Here is a 20032-nt window from a genome sequence, read left to right on the forward strand (position 1 = left end):
GTTCTCTAAAATGATTCCGTGCAGTTTGCACAAGAGAGACGGCACAGTGCACTCCACTATCGCGCAACTTCCAGCACGCATCTGCACGTATCAGCAGCGCGCGCGCTACTCAACGCGAACGCTACTATCACGTTCGCAAATTCGCGAGCGTTCAGTCGAATCGGACCATTCGGCAAGGGACAGCGGTCGACCGTGGAAGAATGAGAAGGAGGGCCGTTTCGCGTGTGGTTGTCACACTCATTTCGCACCCCACTGACCGCCACCTGACTGACTGAGCCATCACCGCGGAGCGTGTCTCCGCGTCGTGTTTACCGCAACCGTGAGATTCGCGTTTACAGCTGCCGAAGGAGAAAAAACGCAAGCCAAATATACTCCGTCAAGACTGTCCCTCGGCCGCGGATTCATCTTGTCAGATGAGCCGCCTCGATCTCGTAATTCGATTAACGTGCAACAGCGGAGTAAGTTAGCCCGCGTCGCGCGAGCGTGTATCACTGCTTCCTGTGTCACACAATGCGTGAATAACCCCGCCGTGGTTAAACCGTGGTGCGTACGTACTTGGCTTGTAATGGGAAATGTCATCGACTCGCTCCCGTGACATTTGCTTTGTGTGAAGCTCGCGATATCACTGGCCGATTGCAAAGTGTGATTTTGTGCCGCGTAAATTATCGCGCGTTACGATTAGCGAACGCAAATTTCAGTGACGTTTGTGCAATTTTCTCATATCGTCGAACTTCCTGTGCATACGTGTGCACATTAGAAGTTTCTTTCCCGCTCGAGTAACGCGGTCATCGTGTTCGGCGAGTTGAAAAAGGTGAATTATGCATTCGACTCCTGCGTCTTGTGCGACGATCGTATAAACGTGTTTCACTAACAACATGGAGTGCGATACTTCCGTATGATTTATGATTAAAGGTATATCGCAGCTATCGTACAAACACACACAACACGCGGTAAGTAACGCCTCCGAGTAACGCCTTCGAGCCAGATGCCAAGTTCCTGCATTCGTTAGGATATGACAAGTGTCGTGATTTTGCAGGGAGAGTAGATTCATGAAGATATTAGAAATCCATGTATAACAAATATGTGTTGACGTGTACTCGGACGTGTGGAACTCTTGTGAGTATTTGTTTATCCTATGTTGTATCATCTGTATTTTTATCCTTACAATACAATTTGATATTGTAGCTACGGTGACACTTGGTCTTGTGTCATGCGGAACAAATCGGTTACTCTCATCTTTGTGTCCCTTATCTTATGGGCTGTGGTTACATACTTTATATTTTTGGACCAACCAGTCAGCAAGGACCAGGATAAGGTGATCAATTTATTGTGATATATTATAATCTATTATGAAGGAAAATTTGGAACAGTAATATAGTTGTGTCTTTATTTTCAGGATAAACTGTCAAATCAAATCAGTAGATTGGAAAAGAGAATAAAGCAACAGATAATTATAAATCAAGAACTTCTTGAAGGACTCAATGAGAATAAACGACGTAAAAGTAAGGTTGAAAGCTAATCTGTACAATATATAGTTGGATAGATAAATAGAACAATAACAAGGTGTATATAATTTACTACTTCAGAACAATATGAGAAATCAAGCGCTGCCCAATTGCCAATAGATGAGACAGAGAAGGATAAATATAACAAGCATGAGAACAATAAGGTTAAGAGTATCTTATTGAAAAAGATAGAAGATAGCAATGCCAGGAAAAAGAAACCAACGCAGGATACTAATTTACCTGTAAAGTATTAGTCTAATCTTATAGATTAATCAGTAAAATGTAATCGCTTCAATTATTTGCTATAATAGATACTATAACTGATTAGTCTTTATCAGCTTATATAATGATTCTATCCAATCATTATCACTTCAGTAATTTCCACAACACAATCATAACTTATGAATGCAATTTACAATTTTCTACTTTTTCTGTCCCACAATAGGACGAGCCAGTGCACAATGCTGCCTCATTGCAAAAGCTACCCGATGGATCTCCAATAATAGCTATTTTGGTTGTTTCTTGTAATCGTATTACGGTAGAGCGATGCTTAGATCAATTAATAAAATTAAGACCCAACAAGGAACAGTTCCCAATAGTTGTATCGCAAGACTGTGATCATCGACAAACTGCAGATGTCATAGCAAGATATGGAAATCAACTGTTACATGTAAAGGTACACTGCTGTAATTTTTTATGTGTACAATTATAATCGTTACTTGTGATCTCAATAAGGACATATTTTGTATTCTGTGATAACGCTAGTAATATTGTAATTGTTTCAGCAACCTGATCAATCAGACATTGATATACCACCTAAGGAAAAAAAATTTAAGGGATACTTTAAAATTGCTCGTCACTATAGATGGGCGTTAAACCAAGTATTCGTAAAGCTTGGATACAATACTGCAATTATAGTTGAAGGTATATCCGATAGAGTCGAGTCTTCACGATGCAAATTTCACACAAACAGATATGACACTCGTAATTTTTCTACAGATGACTTGGATATTGCTCCAGACTTTTATGAATACTTCCTGGGGACTTACCCCCTATTAGTAAATGATAGCTCTCTATGGTGTGTGTCAGCGTGGAATGACAATGGTAAAGCCAGCTTAGTGGACGAGTATGCGCCACATTTACTTTATAGAACAGATTTCTTCCCTGGCTTAGGTTGGATGCTTACACGTGATTTATGGCTGGAACTTGCATCAAAGTGGCCCAAATCGTGAGTATATATTTCATATACATATATTATATACATATTTGTTATGTATTATTTGATTATTCGTACATCTTGACTTATTTTGGATATGTTCTTCATGATGTCCGTATATTTGCAACTACATATTCTTTTACTTATGTAGGTATTGGGACGATTGGGTAAGGCAACCGGAACAGCGTAAGAATCGAGCTTGCATTCGCCCGGAAATATCGCGAACAAGAACATTCGGGAAACTTGGAGTCAGCAAGTACTTATTCCAATTTTACTTACGTGTTATATAAGAACATTACAGGGGGATAAATTTGCAAATATATAACTGAAACTGACTCGCACGACTGGACTAAATTCAATCGGTATTCTTATTTTATCATTTTTAGCGGCTTATTCTTTGAAAAACACTTGAAGTACATCAAGCTGAATGAACAATTTGTGCCTTTCACCAAGATGAATCTATCCTATTTGCTAAAAGTAAGAGAATATTTTAAATATGGTTAGAAAATACACAAGGTACCTGTAGAATGCCAAATGCGTATATAATTACTGAATAATTTCCACAGGATAATTACGATATAGCTTTCGTCAATGATGTGTATCAATCGACGGTGGTTAGCTATTCGGAATTGAAGAGCGGTAATATAGTTGCTCCTGGTCCAGTACGGATACCTTATTACACTCGTCAATCATTCAAGAATACAAGCAAGCTGCTTGGTCTAATGGACGATTTCAGGGTAAAGCATCTGTTTGATATGTAGGTCGGTATATCGGTTTAAAGAACATCGTTCAAAAACTTAACACACCGTGTTGCAGAGTGGTGTACCGAGATCTGGATATCGCGGCGTGGTCACGTTTTTCTACAACGGACGGCGCGTGCATTTAGCACCGAGTGCGAACTGGAGTGGCTACGACATTACATGGAGCTAACACATGATTGTGCTCTCGAAAGACTTGTAGATTCCAGAAATAATCCGTGCATTTTTCCTTTGATACGCAACAGACTAGATGAACGTATTGTTTATGGTGAACTGACGATATTTGTATTTATGTTTACATCATAGAACGTATATATATACTCTTGAATATAGAGTGGTGGTTACATTCGTCGTTTTTGAAAAATGTAAGATTTTCTCCGTAAAAGCTATTAACATATTCTTTAATAGGTATATAATAAGTTTGTGATATGTACATGGATGGAGTAAGTACCTCGCGTTGAATCAGGAAGTATCTCGTGCTTCTCAAGAGCAGTATTCATCACTTTTGTGTATATGAAAATGCCTGATAAATTTTATCACGAGAACGTGTTTATGAAATTTATCACATTTACATATGTGAAGTGCTGTTAATGTTGATGAAGCAATACTTTCGATTGATTAATGTATCTTCCAAAATGAGAATATGTTAATATATTTTTGCTCATGCTGCTTTTGTGGCGATAAGTTTTGTTACAAGGTCATGTGTCACGATGAACAAAGTATATAGTTTTTTTCGAAATACTCAATTACCTGTTTACATTTCTTATCCCATTAAAAATATCGTCCATTCTATATTTCGTATTAATCAGTCTCCTCCTGCAATCTGCTTTGGGTTGATTTAAAGGAACTTTTTTTATATAATACTTGGAGATTAAATCTGATTGCAAAAATCCCTTTCAGTATGTAGTAATGTTGACACAATTAGTAAGGTTGACAAACATAAATTGTGATAATGTAATGCTTGATATCTGGATTTGTGTAAGATAAAATAACAATGAACAAGCAAATTAAATCATTTATCTCACTGTTCATAATTTATATTAACAATATTACACAGTGGCAGTTTTATACATTTCCATAAGAAATTAATATTTTTATGGCATTTAGAAGCACAATTATAAATTGCACATCCTCGATTCTCTATAATTGTCTAGTTACCTGAATCAACCTGAATCGCCCGACAATGTAACTTTCACAGCACGACCGAAGTACTAGTGGTAATCCATTGACAGATTTAATTCTTAAACCAGAAGCGATTGTAGTATTTTGACTTTTCGTATGGTTGATCGATCGGAATTCCAGGAACCGGGTCTGGAAACGTTGTTTCTGATGTTTCTGGTCGTGGCCTTTTTGTATGATGTATTTTAGTTTCACAGAAATAACCGAAAGGTGGACGTTCTATATTCAAATTCTTAAGGACACACTCATCCAATGCAGCTTGTGTTTTTCGGCATCTGAGTAATATTCATGTTACATTATGCTATTGTAGTAAATAAATATAAAGTGCTAAAGAGAATAATCAACTTGGATATTTTTCTTTTTATTACTACAATAAAAAATCACTACGATAAAAAATAACATACGGAGCGAATTCCAATGTTCCTGATGATCTGTCAAGACAAGTCATATATGTATTAAAGTCTTCCAGACAATGCTTCTTCAACTTTTTCATAATATCTAGTGCACAAGCAGTCACAGCTTTTCCTTCATTGAGGCAACGACGTGGGTCACCTTCTTCAGATCTGCATAGCATAAATTCCTGAAGAAAGAGCAATTTTCATATATGATGTTTATTTGAATACTTTTCAAGAGTTCTCTAATTATTATAAAAAATTGTACTTTTTGTTATACAGGATATTCTAAAATATTTGGTCAAACATTAATAGTATATTCTAGAGATAAAAACAAATAAAGAAGGTTAGATAAATGTAAATCTGAAAACCAATCATTAATGAGTTGCACTAATTTAAATTTAATTTGCTGACATAATTGTAGGTGAAATATGACCTGACATAATTACAAATAAATTAACATCAAATTTATATAAAAATATAAGGACTGTTCAGAATGACTATCTTCAGCAGCAATACATGTCTCAACATGCCATTTCAGGGATTGCCAGGAATATAGCATTAACATTGGCTAAATATTTTTTAAATATTCTGTATATACATGTGTATTCCCTAACATATCTATATTAGAAAATAAATAAGAGAAAAGAAAAATTTTATATTTAGAAGATTGTTTATCTTAAGATATAATTATACATATCTCATACACAATAAAACTATATAGATACAAACTACAGAACTGTAGACTGTAAAAAGCCAATTAAAGTTTATCACAGGAAAAGTGCTTTATTTGATTTCCAGCACAATATTGTGTATTGTCACACACATTATCATTAACAGTGGTAAATGGGCATGAAACCATGCAATGTCAAATAAGAGCAATAATTGTACATTAAGCTATTTATGAATGGATACATGTCAAACATTATTAGAAGACTCGGTACATCATTATGTAATCCTCAGTGAACAACAAATTAAGGTAAATACTACGTCGTTGCATTGTTGCGACAATCGGTTTTCGCTTGAGATTGTAACTTACATTGTTATACCACTCACAGGCCTTGCCGATATAAACCGATGCAGTATGAAGTGCTGGCCAACTTATTTGGATCTCCTGAACGGTTAGTTCGCTCTCCTCGGGCAGCATAGTTTTCGCCGACGCAGCCATATTTTTTTACAGCGCTACTTCGGCGACGTTTGTTATCGTTTACGACGGAATGACTGATGGCACAAGATTCTCGATACGTAATCTTCCCGCACTCTCAATGCGAAACTACGTACGAAACGAACATTACAAACACGCGAAACTATAAACCCGTAATACAGTAGAGATAAGGTAGTCGAGAAATAATCGATTAATCGAAAACTGCTTGTGGATATGAGCATAGCTCTCGCTTCCCAATGACCGTACCTGTTTTACACAGAAATTGAAAGTAAGAGAAAATGTTGTAAGAAAGAATTGCAAGACAGAAGCACATAACGGCACACTGGGAAGCCGTAAGAAGGAAAATAACGCAGTAAATTGATATAAACAATAAAATCCATTAATATGTTGCGTTTGTCTTGATGATAGATCTGTCATGCAATGTTGCGTGACTTATATTGCAATTTTAAGTACGAGTCTGGCACGAGTTCGTGACGTAATTATCGCATGCGCGTGAGAATCTAATTGTGCGATAACATCCTTCTGAGACTTCACATTGCTGTGATGATATAATTCAATATCGATAGCAGTTCGTGCCGAGATATCGACGAACCTCCATAATAACCTCCATCGACGAAACACTCGCTATTCGATTTCGATCACTTGCGTTATCGTCGACGTGAAATTCGTCGTTATTCTCAAGGTAAAGGAGATTCTCGAATGCAACCACAACAATACGTTGTCAAGGAATTATTATTGATATTGTTATTGCAAGACACTCGAGATATGTCGAGAATCTCGCGCAACTTGTATCGCGCGGTAAGAAACACGGAAGAAACGGAGTCTCGCGATTGGCCGGCTCTTTGAGTCGAGAGTCGAATCGATGCCTCGAGAATCTTGGGCTGCGTCCCGATATTCAGCCAGCACTGAAATTCTATAGTATACGTGACACAAACTATATATTTTCAGTACTAGCAGTGAATTTCGGAACGCAGCCTTGATCATCATGATGGCGGCGCGGCGGATTCGGATTCGGGAAGCCATTGCGTATTTTTCGCTGTTTTTGTCGGCCGCAGGTGAGTTTCACGCGCGAATTGCTGTCGTTTGGAATTCAGATAGCAGATTACACGCGGACGTTGTTGCGAAATGCCTGTAAACAGTCGCCAAAAGCGACTATCTCGCGAAATCTACTGTCGGAAGCGCTGAGTAAAACGGCGCTCGATCGCCGAATTATGGCGGTTCGAAGTTCATATTAGATCGTTGTGTTTTCGAACGGCGAAGGGGAGTCTCGCGTGCGAGTTATCATCACCGGGCGTGCCGAGGGTGAGTTTAACGCGAATATGGCGAGATGTCCACAATTTCCGAAAGGATGACCGTTTCGCGAAGTGAATCGTCGGGAGCGCCAAGCAAAATATTACGCAGCCGCGCCGCATCATGTCGGTTCGAAGTTCGCGATCTCCGGAAATCGTTGGGCCTTATATTTCCAAATGGCGAAAGAAAACATCATATATGTGCGCGAAGTATCGTCGGGAGTGTCAAAAGCAAGTTTCGCGCGTTCGTCGTCGCGAAATCTCGTTGAAGTGTCCCTCAAGTGAACATCTCGCCGTTAAAGAGAGAATCTCGCCGCTGGGAGAACTGAAATGAAGTGTTCGTTGCGACGCTGAGAGTTCGTGATGCCGTGTGCTTTGTGCTTGCGCTGAAGAAACAATCGGTGAGTATTGGAAAAGCATACTTCAAATATCGAGTAATAGTAATATTACATGTTGTAATTTTCCATTCAACAATGTAAGTGTAATATAACTTATGTTGTGAATAATAGTCGAATGGGCAATTGTGACATTCATGTAAAGTTACTGTTATTTGATGTTTACCTCTATTCGTTTACTTCTATTCGTCGATTGAAGTGAGAAACGTCAGACAGTAGAAATATTTATCCTCGGCCAATAAGAGCCGAATGCAGAATGTTGTTATATACGCGAGTATAAATATTGCTTGACCAAGCATAAATATTGTTACTTTTGATTGTGTATCTCAGAGCCGTAAGACAATCGACTTATTTAGAGGACTTATCGCGTTATTTGGGAGCGAAGGTAAAACGAAGTAAACACGAAGTGCTTGTCACGTTATTATTATCAGTCGTACCATTTCTTATAACCACAATAACATTTATATTACATCTGTAATCTCAACACTTAATGTTACACTTAATATTACATTGCAACGTTGCACATACATCTCCGCGCTTAGACATGTATACTTTCTCTCTCTCTCTCTCTCTCTCTCTCTCTCTCTCTCTCTCTCTCTCAACTTCTCTTCTCTATTTTCTCGTTTGATAATTACAATTGACTGTGTTGCCGTACATCAAGTACGTTGTTGAATGAAGCGTCAATGAGAAAGCTCACAAAGCTCTTTATTATCTGTATTGCAATGCATTAGAAAGTCCGCTGTTTTTCTTTTTTATTCGTCTGCTTTATTCCCCCTCCTAACGACGACGAGTTACACGATAAAAGCATACATCTTTTCGCTCGGTATCTTGTTTCGACACGGTGCGTTGCTACTAAAATCTTACACGGTACATTTACAAAGTTTCTATCACGCGCTCTACCTTCCTCCTTCCTCCTGCTGTCATCGCGACAAAAACCGCGGATGTTCATTATCGCGGTAATACCCTTGCACTTTTATTACGACAGAATCTCATCTCGTTCAATATATATAATGTTTTTCTGCCTTTCGCGTATTTATAGTGTTACCCTGTATTATGTGTCGTACTTCGCTCGCTACGCTCCGATTCGATTTGACTTCATTCAAAAGAAGATAGGGACAATACAGGATCAGCAGAGCGTTCTACCCGCCTCTGTAGCGAGGAACAAGTATATCGAGTACATCGCGAAATACGAGATTCGCTCTCGAGATACTTATCTCGTCACGCATTTAATCTCGATTATCTATCGACGCGCAGCGATGCACCGCTCACGCATACGTAACACGCATGATGCACGATAATGAACACATTGAATACAAGCATTCTTGACACTCGGTAATACACGTAGTCCCTCAGCTTCAACTTCGTTGTTTTTTCCGTTCTCTCATACAATTCGCCACCAGTGCGAAAACAAATTGAGGTCGATCAACGAGGCGCGGAAACTCGCGGCTCACATGTATGTTGAAGCTGCTTTCTGAGCTGAAGATTCTCGTCCTTTCGGTTTCCCTTTTATAACTCGCAAAGGTGGCCTAAACGACAAATTTTCTCCGCGGTGCTGTATATTTTTCGCGGCGTATTTTCGCGCGGGACGTAAACGTGTCAAACTTATAACGAACTTTGGAGAATCGGTTTTACGACGCAGTATCCTTTATAGAGTGGCGAGCCCTTTCTTTTAATGTCGAGTTATACAAGCGAGATATTGCGGTTTTATCTGAGCAAGAGCATAAAATGTGTGCGTGTGTGTGTATGTGTGTGTATGTGTGTTTGTGTGTGCGCGAATAATAATATACATCAGACCTTTCCTCTAGTATAACGCGCGAGAAACGTCCCCCTCTCTCGTCGTTACCGCGGCGATGCGGGATAATGAGCTGGAGGAGTGCGGATATGTACTTGTTTTTGACGTCGATGTGTTTTCCTGCTGGTTTCCCGTCGCGACGATGATGACGACGACGACGACGAATTCAGAACTCCGAATGGGGTCGCCTGGCCAACCAGTCGGCGATGGCGGAAATTTCGTGCACCCGATTCTTCAGGCCGCGCAACGCCGGATAGTTGTCCAACGCTGCCGCGCCGAAAATATTCTCGAAGTTTTCCAACGCCACCGTGAACACGAAGTCCGCCCACGTAGTCTGAAAGGCGCGAATCGATCGTTGCGGTTATGCATCGGCAAAGCGAGAATGTGTTCAACTCCAGCGTGCTACACGGCAACGATCAGGCATCGTTCGATGCAAAATGTCAAGAGAAGACAAAAGTCCATTGAATCTTCGTTACTTCTATCCGAGCTTCCTATTTCACTTGTCCTCGCCTGTGACGAAAACGTTAAACCACACGCACGGAGAAGACAGATTGGTTGAATTAACGGAACAATGAACGAATCAAACGCGTTTCGATCGGAGGAGACGCGGATCTCCGCTGCTTCGTGCGAACCAGAAATTCCGTCCCAATAAATCAACCAGTCTCTTCTACTTGTTTTTTTTGTAATTGATCTTAATACATTTGAATAATTACCGTGGAACCCACAGCGTAACCACCGTTCTCAGCGACGGTCTGTTCAAACTTATTTAGGTAGAACGGTATTGTTTCCTTCAGGAGCTTCGCTTTCTTCTCCTCCTTCTTGAAAAGATCCTCCTCCGTGCGATATTGAAAAATAACTGGAAAGTAGACCGCGTGCGGGGCTTCAGTGACTTCCCACCTCTATCAAAGTTCCTCCCGCACCGAGAAAATAAAAACAGGCCGCGGTCGGCGCGGTATCGCTGTAAATATCCGGCTAAATTGCAAGAGCGTAAGAACGACCGCTTGCGGAGTGACTACAATAGCGGCTAAATCAGCCGGAAATAGCGGGCGATCCAATAACCGTGCCGTTAGAATGTCTCATTAAGTTGTCTAATTGCACGTCGCGTATTATTACTTGGAATTATGTCGGCGGCGATCCAATGTGGTATCGTATGCACGTTACATGGGGCATCTCGCGAAAAGCTCTTCCACGACGGTCGGTAGCATTCGCTCGATTATATCGGAACCCCGGTGAAAATAGGTCATGCGAAAGAGGGGGAGAGAGAGGGAGAGGGGAAGAGAGAGAGGGGGAGAGGGAGAGAGAGAGAGAGAGAGAGAGAGAGAAAGACTCATGTCTTTCAGAAGAGCGGAAAGCGGAAGGAGTTTCGCGCCCGTCCCCGCCGCGTCAGAATTTTCCGAGAGTTTTATATCGAGGCGCATTGGCTGCGCACCGCACTCTTTTTCCCTCCTCATCTCGGGCAAGAGGAACCCCTCGAGCTCCCTTCCGCTCGATTTTCGACATCGCGATCGCGGCGGGCGGCAAAAAGCGCGGACGTCATTGACGCTTATCGACCGCGCGGGCCGGCGCTCGCGATGAGCCTGAAGGTTGAACGAACGGGCGATCTCGGAGTTCCGTCGTTTCCGCGAGAAATAAGCGACCGCGGGCGGGAGGGCCGCCTCGTGGGAGATTTGTAACGAGACACGTCGATTCGCCGCGCCGCGGAGATACGATCGTAAGCAGCTTTCGCAGGAGCGCCTGGCTTTGTTACGGGCTATGCATCGGCCCGGGGCGGACACGTATCACTTACATTGTTTCAGGTCCCCCAAAGTATCGACCAGCACGTCGCACAGCATCGATTCCCATTCGTCCTTGCCTGCGAGATTGTGCTCGCGAGCCAGGTAACGCGCCACGGCGTTGCTCTGCGCTATCGGCTTGCCGTCTATCTCCAGGACCGGCAGCATCCCGTAAGGCATCGCTGGGGAACAGAGAAAGCGATCGACAGGTCGAACGCTCGAATGCGAGTCACTCGCGAAAGGGGAGACGGAGCAATTTGTCTTCGATCGATTAGTTTGCGGGCCGGGGGATTACTTCGGGCCTGATTAATTCTCTTAGGCATAAATTACGAGCTTCTCAGCGGCGGAACTTGAGATTTCCGCTCTCTGTTAGCCTCAACTCCGCCTTCTCATTCCACCCTTTCTTCGCGAATCAAAACATCCGTTCTAGACGCGCGGACGTATTTGTTCGGAAATTAGCGTCCGTTTTCCTGCGCTTTGAATGTCCAAGCGTGTCACTTACAAGGAACATCCGCTTACATTAACTTATTTAGTCTGGCACGTCTAAACGTGCTAAATTCAGGCGTGGCTTAAAACCTAATCGGAATTCGGAAGTGAATATTGTTCCAACTGTGAGGAGTTTTTCGTACTTACACTTCTTAAGCTCGGGCCAGCGGTCGTTGGTGATCCTCTCGTCGATATAGTCGATGCCCGCGTAGGCGAATATGTAGCGGATGTGCTCGGCCCGACCTCGCGCATTGAAGTAGATCAATTTGTACGTCGGCTGCTCCTCAGCCATTTCACTCGATCGCCCTTCTGGAAATTTTCGGCTGTATACGAGTGTGTCGGAAAAGTTACGAGCGTAATTTCGGGCTAATTGCTTTCATCGCGCCGGTCTAGTTCGCAAAGGTGCCAGAAACAACTCTCTCTCTCTCTCTCTCTCTCTCTCTCTCTCTCTCTCTCTGTCCGACTTTGTCTCCGTTTCCCACTTCCTTTCCCCGTCGATCTCGATCTCGTCAGACTCGGCAGAGTTACAGACCGATTCGCCGAAATTAGACTAAATTTATACCACCGCCGCTTTTCATTTGGGACTTTATCGTTGCCGAAGCTCCCTTTATCTTTGTGGGTAATCTACGGTAATTCACGATCGCCTATAGATCGCCTCGGATCCCCCCAGCGGAGTCTCTGCAATCTATCCGGAGTATCTTCACCGCAGGTGGTCGACTTGTTTCGGGAGTAACGATAGGGTTGCGTGATTAGGGGTGCGTGAACGGCGAGTTTTATCAAATTTCGGAGATCGGCCCGCTCATCTCCGCCGCAGATAAGGCGAAACATAACTGGCAAACGCGGCCGAACTTCCTGGACTTCCTTGAAAATCACAGAGATTTATGGCGGCGTACACCTATGCGTTCATGCACGTACGTGGGAGTCGGGTATATCTGGAGTGTACTTTGCGGCTATGTACGTTATCTGACCGAGATTGACCACGTTATACAGGTATATACGTATATTCCACATATCGGCCATTTCGTGCGTTATCACAGTTCAAGTTCAGTGTGAATGATTAGTCTCGTTATTATCACCGTATCGCGATTACAGTTGCCGCGGATTCCCTCTGTCGTTTAATTAAGCACAGCCCGACACACTTTCTCGCTCTCGAGGTACTTTGTCTCGCGTTAAAGGTACGTCTCGTTAAAACTCAGTGTCACGTTATATTACACCGTGACTAACAACGATCCTCACTTTTTCCGTGTGGGAGGAACATTAAACAAGAGGCTGCTGTTCATAATTGACAGATACAACGCTCTTAAATTATCGTAAAGTCTAGCCTGTCGATATCATTGTCGCTCTGTGAGGCGAATCAAATTTGAGGCGGGATTACGTAATTCGGCACTCTTGCCGGATAATCCTGTTTAAAACAACGCTGTATAATTCATGTTACACGTCGCAAGTCAGCAAGGTGCCGACTTCGGATGGGGTGGGCGGGGGGCTGCAAGTAAGCCGCGGTTTCGCGTGTTAACGAACTCAAAATGAGAAAACTTCACAAGTTACGCCGACCGGGTGGTGATGTACCTCTGGCATATATTTCCGTCGGGAAGTTTAGACGATAATTATTTGATAATTCCGTTTTAATTTCGTCCATTTAGCGCCTTTCTCTTAGAAGCGGAATCACGATATGCTTTCAAAAGAGAGGGGGCGGGGAGATAGAGGACGGAGAGAGTTAATGAGATTTTTTTTCTAAAGAACTTTCCGAGTGAAAGACTGTAAATCAATTGGGCAGGGCAAAATTCGAAATGAAATTTAAAAACTAACCACCTCGGTTGTGTTACGTGGCAGGAAAATAATATCACTTAATAAAGCAATTATTAAAATGAAATTTTCCTTTTGGAGAAAATATTTTCCCTCTCTCTCTCTCTCTCTCTCTCTCTCTCTCTCTCTCTCTCTCTCTCTGTCACAATTCAGATACTTCCTGATCTGATCCCCTTCTTGTATGAAGATCTTTCGAGAGCAAAGATTTAATTTCCTTCACGCGTATATATCGTTCACACGACCATACAAAGACGTGCTACGACTCCCACAGGAAATTATTTCATATTTGTAATTCTCGCATTAACGAGATTTCCGTAGAAACATTGAAGTTTTCAGTCGCCAGTTTGTTTTTTTTCTATAAAGCATCTTTTTCCCGATACTCGCCGTTTATTTCTATTTTCACACTTCTCGACTCACTCTAATCTCCTAAGGACGAGTGTAATTTTAGAATATGGGGACAAAAAAGAGACAGAGAAGAAGATGTTACGTCCTGTGGACTCCGCGTATTCTAGATTCTTTTATAAATAGAGCGAATTGATTTTATGTTGCTCGCTTCAAATGTTCAAATGTTATATTCAACTAACATGTTCCGTAACCCTTCGAGCACGATGACGTCATATACCAATTTCTTTTTTTACTCCCCTTAGACCAAAGTCCTTTAGTTGTTTGTCGGGAAGATCCGCTGAGTCACTTCCCGGCCTGACCAGTCGATATCTGATTTTGTTAATTCTCCAGAACTTACAGCTTTTCCATGTCCCATCATAAAATATATTACCCAACAACTCTTACTAAAACTAGCGAGATGATGAAATCTCTTATGATACCCCATCCTTTACAATAGTTATTTTAGAGATACTGCGACGCAACTCTAAAATCCCACCTCCGAAAATGTTATTAACAAAATTCTATGTCCACATCTGTACATAAACTTTTGAACCCTGACGCAACCTCCTAAACTCTACTCTCTCAACCGAGATGACATTTTTAATTAAACGAAAAGGTGAATTCATTCTTCGCCTGACCAGCACCCAGATCAGAACCACAAGTTCGGCACTCAGATTGCGAGTACTTTCTGATATTCAGGTATTGAGATTTCAGTCATTCAGTCATTCAGACATTCAGACTGTGACAAGTTAATATCCAGTCACTCGGATTTTGACAAATTTTCATCATTTTCAATAATTATCACGAATTGCTGTGTGTAACGTGCTAGTGTGGGCACTAGACTGATCCCGAGAGATCCTGAGAGGTACACCCACACAAAGTGGCAGCTCTCTTTTCCTGTACAAGCCATCTTGAACCAACAGTAAGTTTTATTTATTCTTTATCGTTATACCATTATTTTATTAATTTCATCCGTTATTATTGAATCCATTTTTAGTGGGTCACAACTATCATACCACTGTGACTATTCAAAGAGTTATCGACTCGTTCGAATCAATTTTTGAAACCAGAGATCCCGCTGCAATAGAATCTAACGCTCGATACCTCCGAGCGATTATCAATATTTCTTTAGAAACTAACTATAACCCAGATCCGTCACTCCTCTTTATACCACCCTACATTCTCCCTCAACGGTCATCCCCTGCTCCTTCCTCTTACCCTGCACGCGCGTCCACCTCCTCGAACCCTTCAATTTCTCCTGTCCCTTTTTCCGAACTGTCCACTCCCCTTAATTCGCCAGACCGCTCTCGTTTCCTCTCACCCGACTAACTTTCTATTCGTATTCTTTCCATTTTTTTTGTTCCCTTGTTCTTTCTACTTCACGCCCACACACACACACACACACACATACGCATACAATCATTCGCGTAACTGTAAATCGTCATATTCTAAACCTCGCCGTTGTACCATTTTGTTTGTTATCCTTATTTTAATAAAATTTGTTATTAATCTATTTTCACCAATTAATTTCAAAATCACCCCACCTTCCAACAGTCGACTCATGGTCCTATCCCCGGTAAAGGGATTCGCGTCCCTGACCGAGAAACGGACCGCTCGTCGTATACGTCAGCGAGCGAGTAAAGAGACCTTACCGTCGGGTTCCTGACCCGTTCCCTGGCACGCGTGTACGAACGAGGTTCGCCTTTCCTGCGAACGGAGAAGTTGCGCTCCTCCTCTAGGACGTAACAAAGATAAAATGAGAGAAAAAGAGGGAAAGAGAGAGAAGGAGGGAGAATTCTAAAGAGATCTATTTAATTAATAGTATAGTTTGTTCCGGTGGTTGGTGCTGGGGATTTGTGTAGAGGCGACATTTATTGATTATTGCTTGGAATGCTCGGTGCTCGATGGTTTCTCCGATAGAAACACGTGGCGGGCAATGTTTCTGCGCGCGAAGTGTGTAACGTGTCCGTTGTAGCGGGTACAATCCAGCGCATTAATTCGCCCCGATACGGCCGCACTGGACGTGTACGAGTCAAGTGAATGTAAGCTATACAGCGCGAATTAATCCTGGATTTGCCGTCGTCCGGTTCCCATTCAACCTACATTTCCTCTCTTAATCCTTTTCCTCTTTTTCGAACAAGGACGATGAGGAGAGAATATCGAGTTAATTTTCCGCTGAAAAAATATGCACGTACGGAATTATTTCCAGGACGGCCGAACACTTCGCCCGTATTTTGCACACTCTCTTTCTTTCTTCCACCCTCTTTCTCTCTCTCTCTCTCTCTCTCTCTCTCTCTCTCTCTCTCTCTGTCTCTCTCCCCTTTTCTCTCTCGTTAATTGCCTTGACGAACGATGATAAATAGGACCGGACACTTCGTCGCCTAACTTGTTGGCGCGAATTCGTTTGATCAAACCGCTTCCAGTACGCGCGTAGTTACGTTGTCCAAATTTAACCGGAGAGGTAGGCGGTTTAACGCGGTTACATGTGCGAGAACAGATATCGGAGTCGAATGTCGGGGCAGGTCGTAAAGGTAACCGAACCTTGGTAACCATATTTGACGTAAAATCAATGGCCCGTATCTGCGAAAACATTAATTCGTCGCGTGGGCGGACAGCTGGAAGGTATAAGGGTCGAAAGAGTATTAATGTTGACGTTGCCAACCCTTAGCAACCGCGTTCTCTCTCCCTCTCCTTCCCTTTCCATCTTCTCTCTCCCTCTCTCTCCCCCTCTCTCTCTTTCTCTCTCTCTCTCTCTCTCTCTCTCTCTCTCTAACCCTCTTTCTCTTTTCCTCTCTCTTCCTATCTTCTTTAACCCTCTTTATCTCTCTTTTTCTCCCCTTCTCTCTCTCTCTCTCTCTCTCTCTCTCGCTCTCACTCTTTCGCGCGAGTTAGCTCGCTGAAAGCTCGCCTTGGCCGCTTTCGGGAGCGGATTCATTAGTCATGCGGGCCATCTCGACATGGAAACGGTCTCAAGAGTTTCGGATGAAAGCGAGATTATAAAAAAGCTCTCCGCAAAACGTACGTCTTATTATCTTGACGTGGAATATCGACTTGGTACGACCATCGCCCTCCTTCTCCTCCGACCCTTCTCGTTTGAGTTTGTCCTTTTGACACGCTTTATTCGGAGGGGAGGACGTACAAAAGTTTCCTTAATGAGACGGTTTTGTATTCGCCGAGGAATCCGATTTCGCATTTATTTCGTCGAGATATTCGACGAGGTATAGTTCGGTCACTACCGAGACTTTCGGGGCTTCGCAGTTTTCCACGACGCTTTTCGGCGGCGCAATTAAAAGTTTTCCCGATATTATGTCAAAGGCATATCGTAGCCTGGAATATCCCATATTATTTTCGAGTTTTATTCTCTTTCTACCGTTTTCTCGTCGTCTTTCTTTTTTCAGCCCCGAGGCACGATAACCGGGCGATCGGCGAACGCGTATAACTAAAGCCCGCCTTTCGGATCCGCGCGTTCATTTATATTCCACGATCAGACGGCGCATAATTCGCAATTTCTCCGAAGTCCCTTAAGTAACCCCGGTGTCGCCGAGTCCTTCATTTTTTCTTCGAGCCCCCGGGGCTCGAGAGGACGTTATTAATTCTCCGAACGTCGCGTCCGAATATAGCGTTTTTCCTCGAGGGGAGATAAACTCCGAATTTACTCTCTTTTACTTTTTCGTCGAAACTTTCGTCGTTGAAATTAACATCCGAGTCCGCCATGTGTATATCCGCCGAACGTACATTTTCCCCTTTGTAGACGCAGCGCGCAATATTAATATCGTTGAGAGCGCGACAAGAACCTTTTCGACGCTCGTAATTCGCAATTTCCTGGGAGACACAACGTAGCGGGAAAGGGCGCAACTGTGTACGCGCGACGACATTTCTCGCCTTCTCTCGGAAATCCCGGATAAAAGGTGATTAATACTCGACGCGAGAACGCCGTAAATACGTCCATTCTCATCCTTTTCTTCGGCCTGCGTACAAACCGAGGTGGTATCGGCCTTGAGCCGCGGAGACGGAGTTCATAAATTGCAGTTCTCGCGGAGAGTCCCGGTCTCCGCGCGAACGATGAAACTTCGGTGCTTCGGCTTTTCGACGATGCGCGATCCCCTTCTCGATAAGAGGATCGTCAGCCGCTTGATGCGATGCCAAATTCGATATCGGCTGCATTATGAGAATCAAGTGCGCGAGAATATGCACGACGGTATATATATATCCCTTCTTCTTAGTTATCGGCCCGCGCGAATAGCACTTGGAGAATTCCCTATCGAGTTTAAATTAAAGCGAGACTTTGCCAATAACCGCGGGCGCGAGTACTGCTTATTATAATCCCATCCTCCTCTTTCTCCTTCTCATAATTCGAAACTGCGAATTTCTCATTATTCTCAAAGACACAGCTGGCGAACACGAAGTTGAAAATGAACGCGTATAAAACGGGAGAAGAATCGTGCAAAAAGAAAAAGAGAGAGAGAGAGAGAGAGAGTAGCTCTTGCGCACGACGTGATCGAGAGTATTTAATTGCAACATACTAATTGCTTCTCGGTAGATTCAGATAAAGGAAAAGACGTCGCACGAAGTACACGCGAGCGCACGCGGAAGAAATGAAAAATGCCAAAGTACGTCGCCGGATTCAGGTGCACTTGACATGAATCTCATATTACACATATAAATCGACACACACACACACACACACACACACACACACACACACACGCACACACACACGCGGTGTGTAGCGGTATCGTGAATTTATGAAATGATCGATCCGTTCGCAGGCTCGTCCGAATCAATCGCGGGAAATTCGCGAATTTCTCAGCACTCGGCCACTCACCACCCAACACGGGTTGTGTTGACGCACTAAGAACCGCGATTAAGAATCACAGAAAAATCGTGGGCTAAACGCCTTCGCCTGTGCGAAATTAACTCGCGCGAAATCGCGAAATCCCGATACGCACACACAAGCAGCGCGACAAATCGTTTCACGTCGCCGTGTTATTCGACAAAGTCCAACGAGCGGCGCGCACGAATTCGTAATGCGAGGAGAGAGGCGCGGGTATACGAGGCATGCACTGCGGAGAGTATTACGTCGAATCACTCAACGACGAGCCCGACGTGTGGACTCACCCGAGCAGAGCTCGTGCCGACCGCGTCGACGATCGCGAGGCAAATTTCAAACTCACCCCGCGCCCTCGTGAAAGTCCCGCAACCCCCGGAGGACGAGCACTCGTGCGCCGGCACGGAGCGTACTGATGTCGTACGAATGAGATCCGACAGGAGGACCACCGGTTTCCTTCGGCACCACTTGCGCTCTGCCGTACTTCGGCACCGCCGAGTTTCAGGCTCCACCGAGCACGATGCGCAACCTCAGAAAATTTATACCACCCGCCAGATTCCACCCCCATCCGCTCCTCGCGCGCGCGAGGTGGCTCGAAACTGTCGCTCCTGCATCCACCTAATTCCCGTCGCGCGCGCCGCCGGATTTTTTTCCGCGCGATCCTCTCGGGAGCTAATTGGAATTGCTGTGATTTTTTTCGGAGTCCCAGAGAGAGAGAGAGAGAGAGAGAGAGAGAGAGAGAGACACGCTTTTGATCGCTTTGTACGCTGCAAAACTCGCAACGCTGTAATGAGACGCGCGCGCAAAATAAGCACGAAGGAATGCGGATGCCAAAGGATTCGCGAGAAATTACGTCGTAATTTCTCATCTCACGCACCGCGGGGAAAATAAATGCGAGTTGCGCGCGTGTCACGGTGAGTGTACACGCAACGTCTGTATCTGGCGATAAAAATGTCGTGTGATTCCGACATGTTGTCGATGTGTCGCACACAACGTTGGTCCATTATTTTTCGCACGACGCTCCGGCGCGCGCGATTTTTGTCCGGCACAGGATTTCCATGTAATCCT

At 43.5% G+C, this 20032-nt stretch overlaps 4 protein-coding genes across 9 annotated transcripts in view; 2 read left to right on the top strand and 2 right to left on the bottom strand.

The window, feature by feature from the left end:
• Nucleotides 1-84: 84 nt before the first annotated feature.
• Mgat1 (alpha-1,3-mannosyl-glycoprotein 2-beta-N-acetylglucosaminyltransferase) lies at nucleotides 85-4225 on the top strand. 3 transcript variants are annotated; one of them, XM_011138715.3, is made up of 12 exons: nucleotides 85-950; nucleotides 1037-1116; nucleotides 1186-1315; nucleotides 1397-1502; nucleotides 1587-1747; nucleotides 1951-2181; nucleotides 2291-2429; nucleotides 2505-2733; nucleotides 2873-2977; nucleotides 3108-3198; nucleotides 3288-3482; nucleotides 3538-4225. In XM_011138715.3, exons 3-11 carry the CDS (start codon nucleotides 1211-1213, stop codon nucleotides 3480-3482), a joined length of 1362 nt encoding a protein of 453 aa, XP_011137017.1. In that variant the 5' UTR covers nucleotides 85-950; nucleotides 1037-1116; nucleotides 1186-1210; the 3' UTR covers nucleotides 3538-4225. The 3 variants fall into 3 exon arrangements, with proteins under 3 accessions (XP_011137017.1, XP_011137015.1, XP_025160340.1); XM_011138713.3 differs by having other exon boundaries at nucleotides 99-950; nucleotides 3288-3458; XM_025304555.1 differs by having other exon boundaries at nucleotides 99-811; nucleotides 913-1116; nucleotides 3288-3458.
• A 251-nt stretch (nucleotides 4226-4476) lies between these two features.
• Nucleotides 4477-6515, bottom strand: ND-19 (NADH dehydrogenase [ubiquinone] 1 alpha subcomplex subunit 8). Its single transcript, XM_011138712.3, has 3 exons — nucleotides 6090-6515; nucleotides 5063-5238; nucleotides 4477-4933 (listed from the first exon to the last, which is right to left on the bottom strand). The coding sequence occupies exons 1-3, from the start codon at nucleotides 6216-6218 to the stop codon at nucleotides 4714-4716; spliced, it is 525 nt and encodes a 174-aa protein (XP_011137014.1). The 5' UTR covers nucleotides 6219-6515; the 3' UTR covers nucleotides 4477-4713.
• A 1371-nt stretch (nucleotides 6516-7886) lies between these two features.
• The window catches only part of LOC105181737 (carcinine transporter), a 43234-nt gene continuing 31088 nt past the window's right edge, over nucleotides 7887-20032 (top strand). The window contains exon 1 of the mRNA XM_011138711.2: nucleotides 7887-7905. The gene's annotated coding sequence lies outside the window, so the exon portion shown is untranslated. The remainder of the gene's footprint in view (nucleotides 7906-20032) is intronic.
• On the bottom strand, nucleotides 8313-19461 carry LOC105181736 (glutathione S-transferase). Of its 4 annotated transcripts, none has more exons than XM_011138707.2 (5): nucleotides 19311-19461; nucleotides 12097-12258; nucleotides 11478-11645; nucleotides 10405-10547; nucleotides 8313-10025 (listed from the first exon to the last, which is right to left on the bottom strand). In XM_011138707.2, exons 2-5 carry the CDS (start codon nucleotides 12239-12241, stop codon nucleotides 9858-9860), a joined length of 624 nt encoding a protein of 207 aa, XP_011137009.1. In that variant the 5' UTR covers nucleotides 12242-12258; nucleotides 19311-19461; the 3' UTR covers nucleotides 8313-9857. The 4 variants fall into 4 exon arrangements, with proteins under 4 accessions (XP_011137009.1, XP_025160337.1, XP_025160338.1 ...); XM_025304552.1 differs by lacking the exon at nucleotides 19311-19461 and adding an exon at nucleotides 19255-19276; XM_025304553.1 differs by lacking the exon at nucleotides 19311-19461 and adding an exon at nucleotides 18962-19238.

Source organism: Harpegnathos saltator, unplaced genomic scaffold, assembly GCF_003227715.2.
Source record: "Harpegnathos saltator strain DR-91 unplaced genomic scaffold, Hsal_v8.6 scaffold626, whole genome shotgun sequence".
Lineage (NCBI taxonomy): Eukaryota > Metazoa > Arthropoda > Insecta > Hymenoptera > Formicidae > Harpegnathos > Harpegnathos saltator.

Coding starts and splice junctions, on each gene's coding strand:
- ND-19 (XM_011138712.3), bottom strand. CDS start 6,218: ATGGCTGCGTCGGCGAAAACTATGCTGCCCGAGGAGAGCGAACTAACC. Junction 5,239..6,089: donor CCTGTGAGTGGTATAACAAT/GTAAGTTACAAT, acceptor CTCTTTCTTCAG/GAATTTATGCTATGCAGATC. Junction 4,934..5,062: donor GGAACATTGGAATTCGCTCC/GTATGTTATTTT, acceptor AATATTACTCAG/ATGCCGAAAAACACAAGCTG.
- Mgat1 (XM_011138713.3), top strand. CDS start 1,211: ATGCGGAACAAATCGGTTACTCTCATCTTTGTGTCCCTTATCTTATGG. Junction 2,182..2,290: donor ATCAACTGTTACATGTAAAG/GTACACTGCTGT, acceptor TAATTGTTTCAG/CAACCTGATCAATCAGACAT. Junction 3,459..3,537: donor GTCTAATGGACGATTTCAGG/GTAAAGCATCTG, acceptor ACCGTGTTGCAG/AGTGGTGTACCGAGATCTGG.
- LOC105181736 (XM_011138707.2), bottom strand. CDS start 12,241: ATGGCTGAGGAGCAGCCGACGTACAAATTGATCTACTTCAATGCGCGA. Junction 11,646..12,096: donor CTGGCCCGAGCTTAAGAAGT/GTAAGTACGAAA, acceptor TCTGTTCCCCAG/CGATGCCTTACGGGATGCTG. Junction 10,026..10,404: donor GTTACGCTGTGGGTTCCACG/GTAATTATTCAA, acceptor CGCGCCTTTCAG/ACTACGTGGGCGGACTTCGT.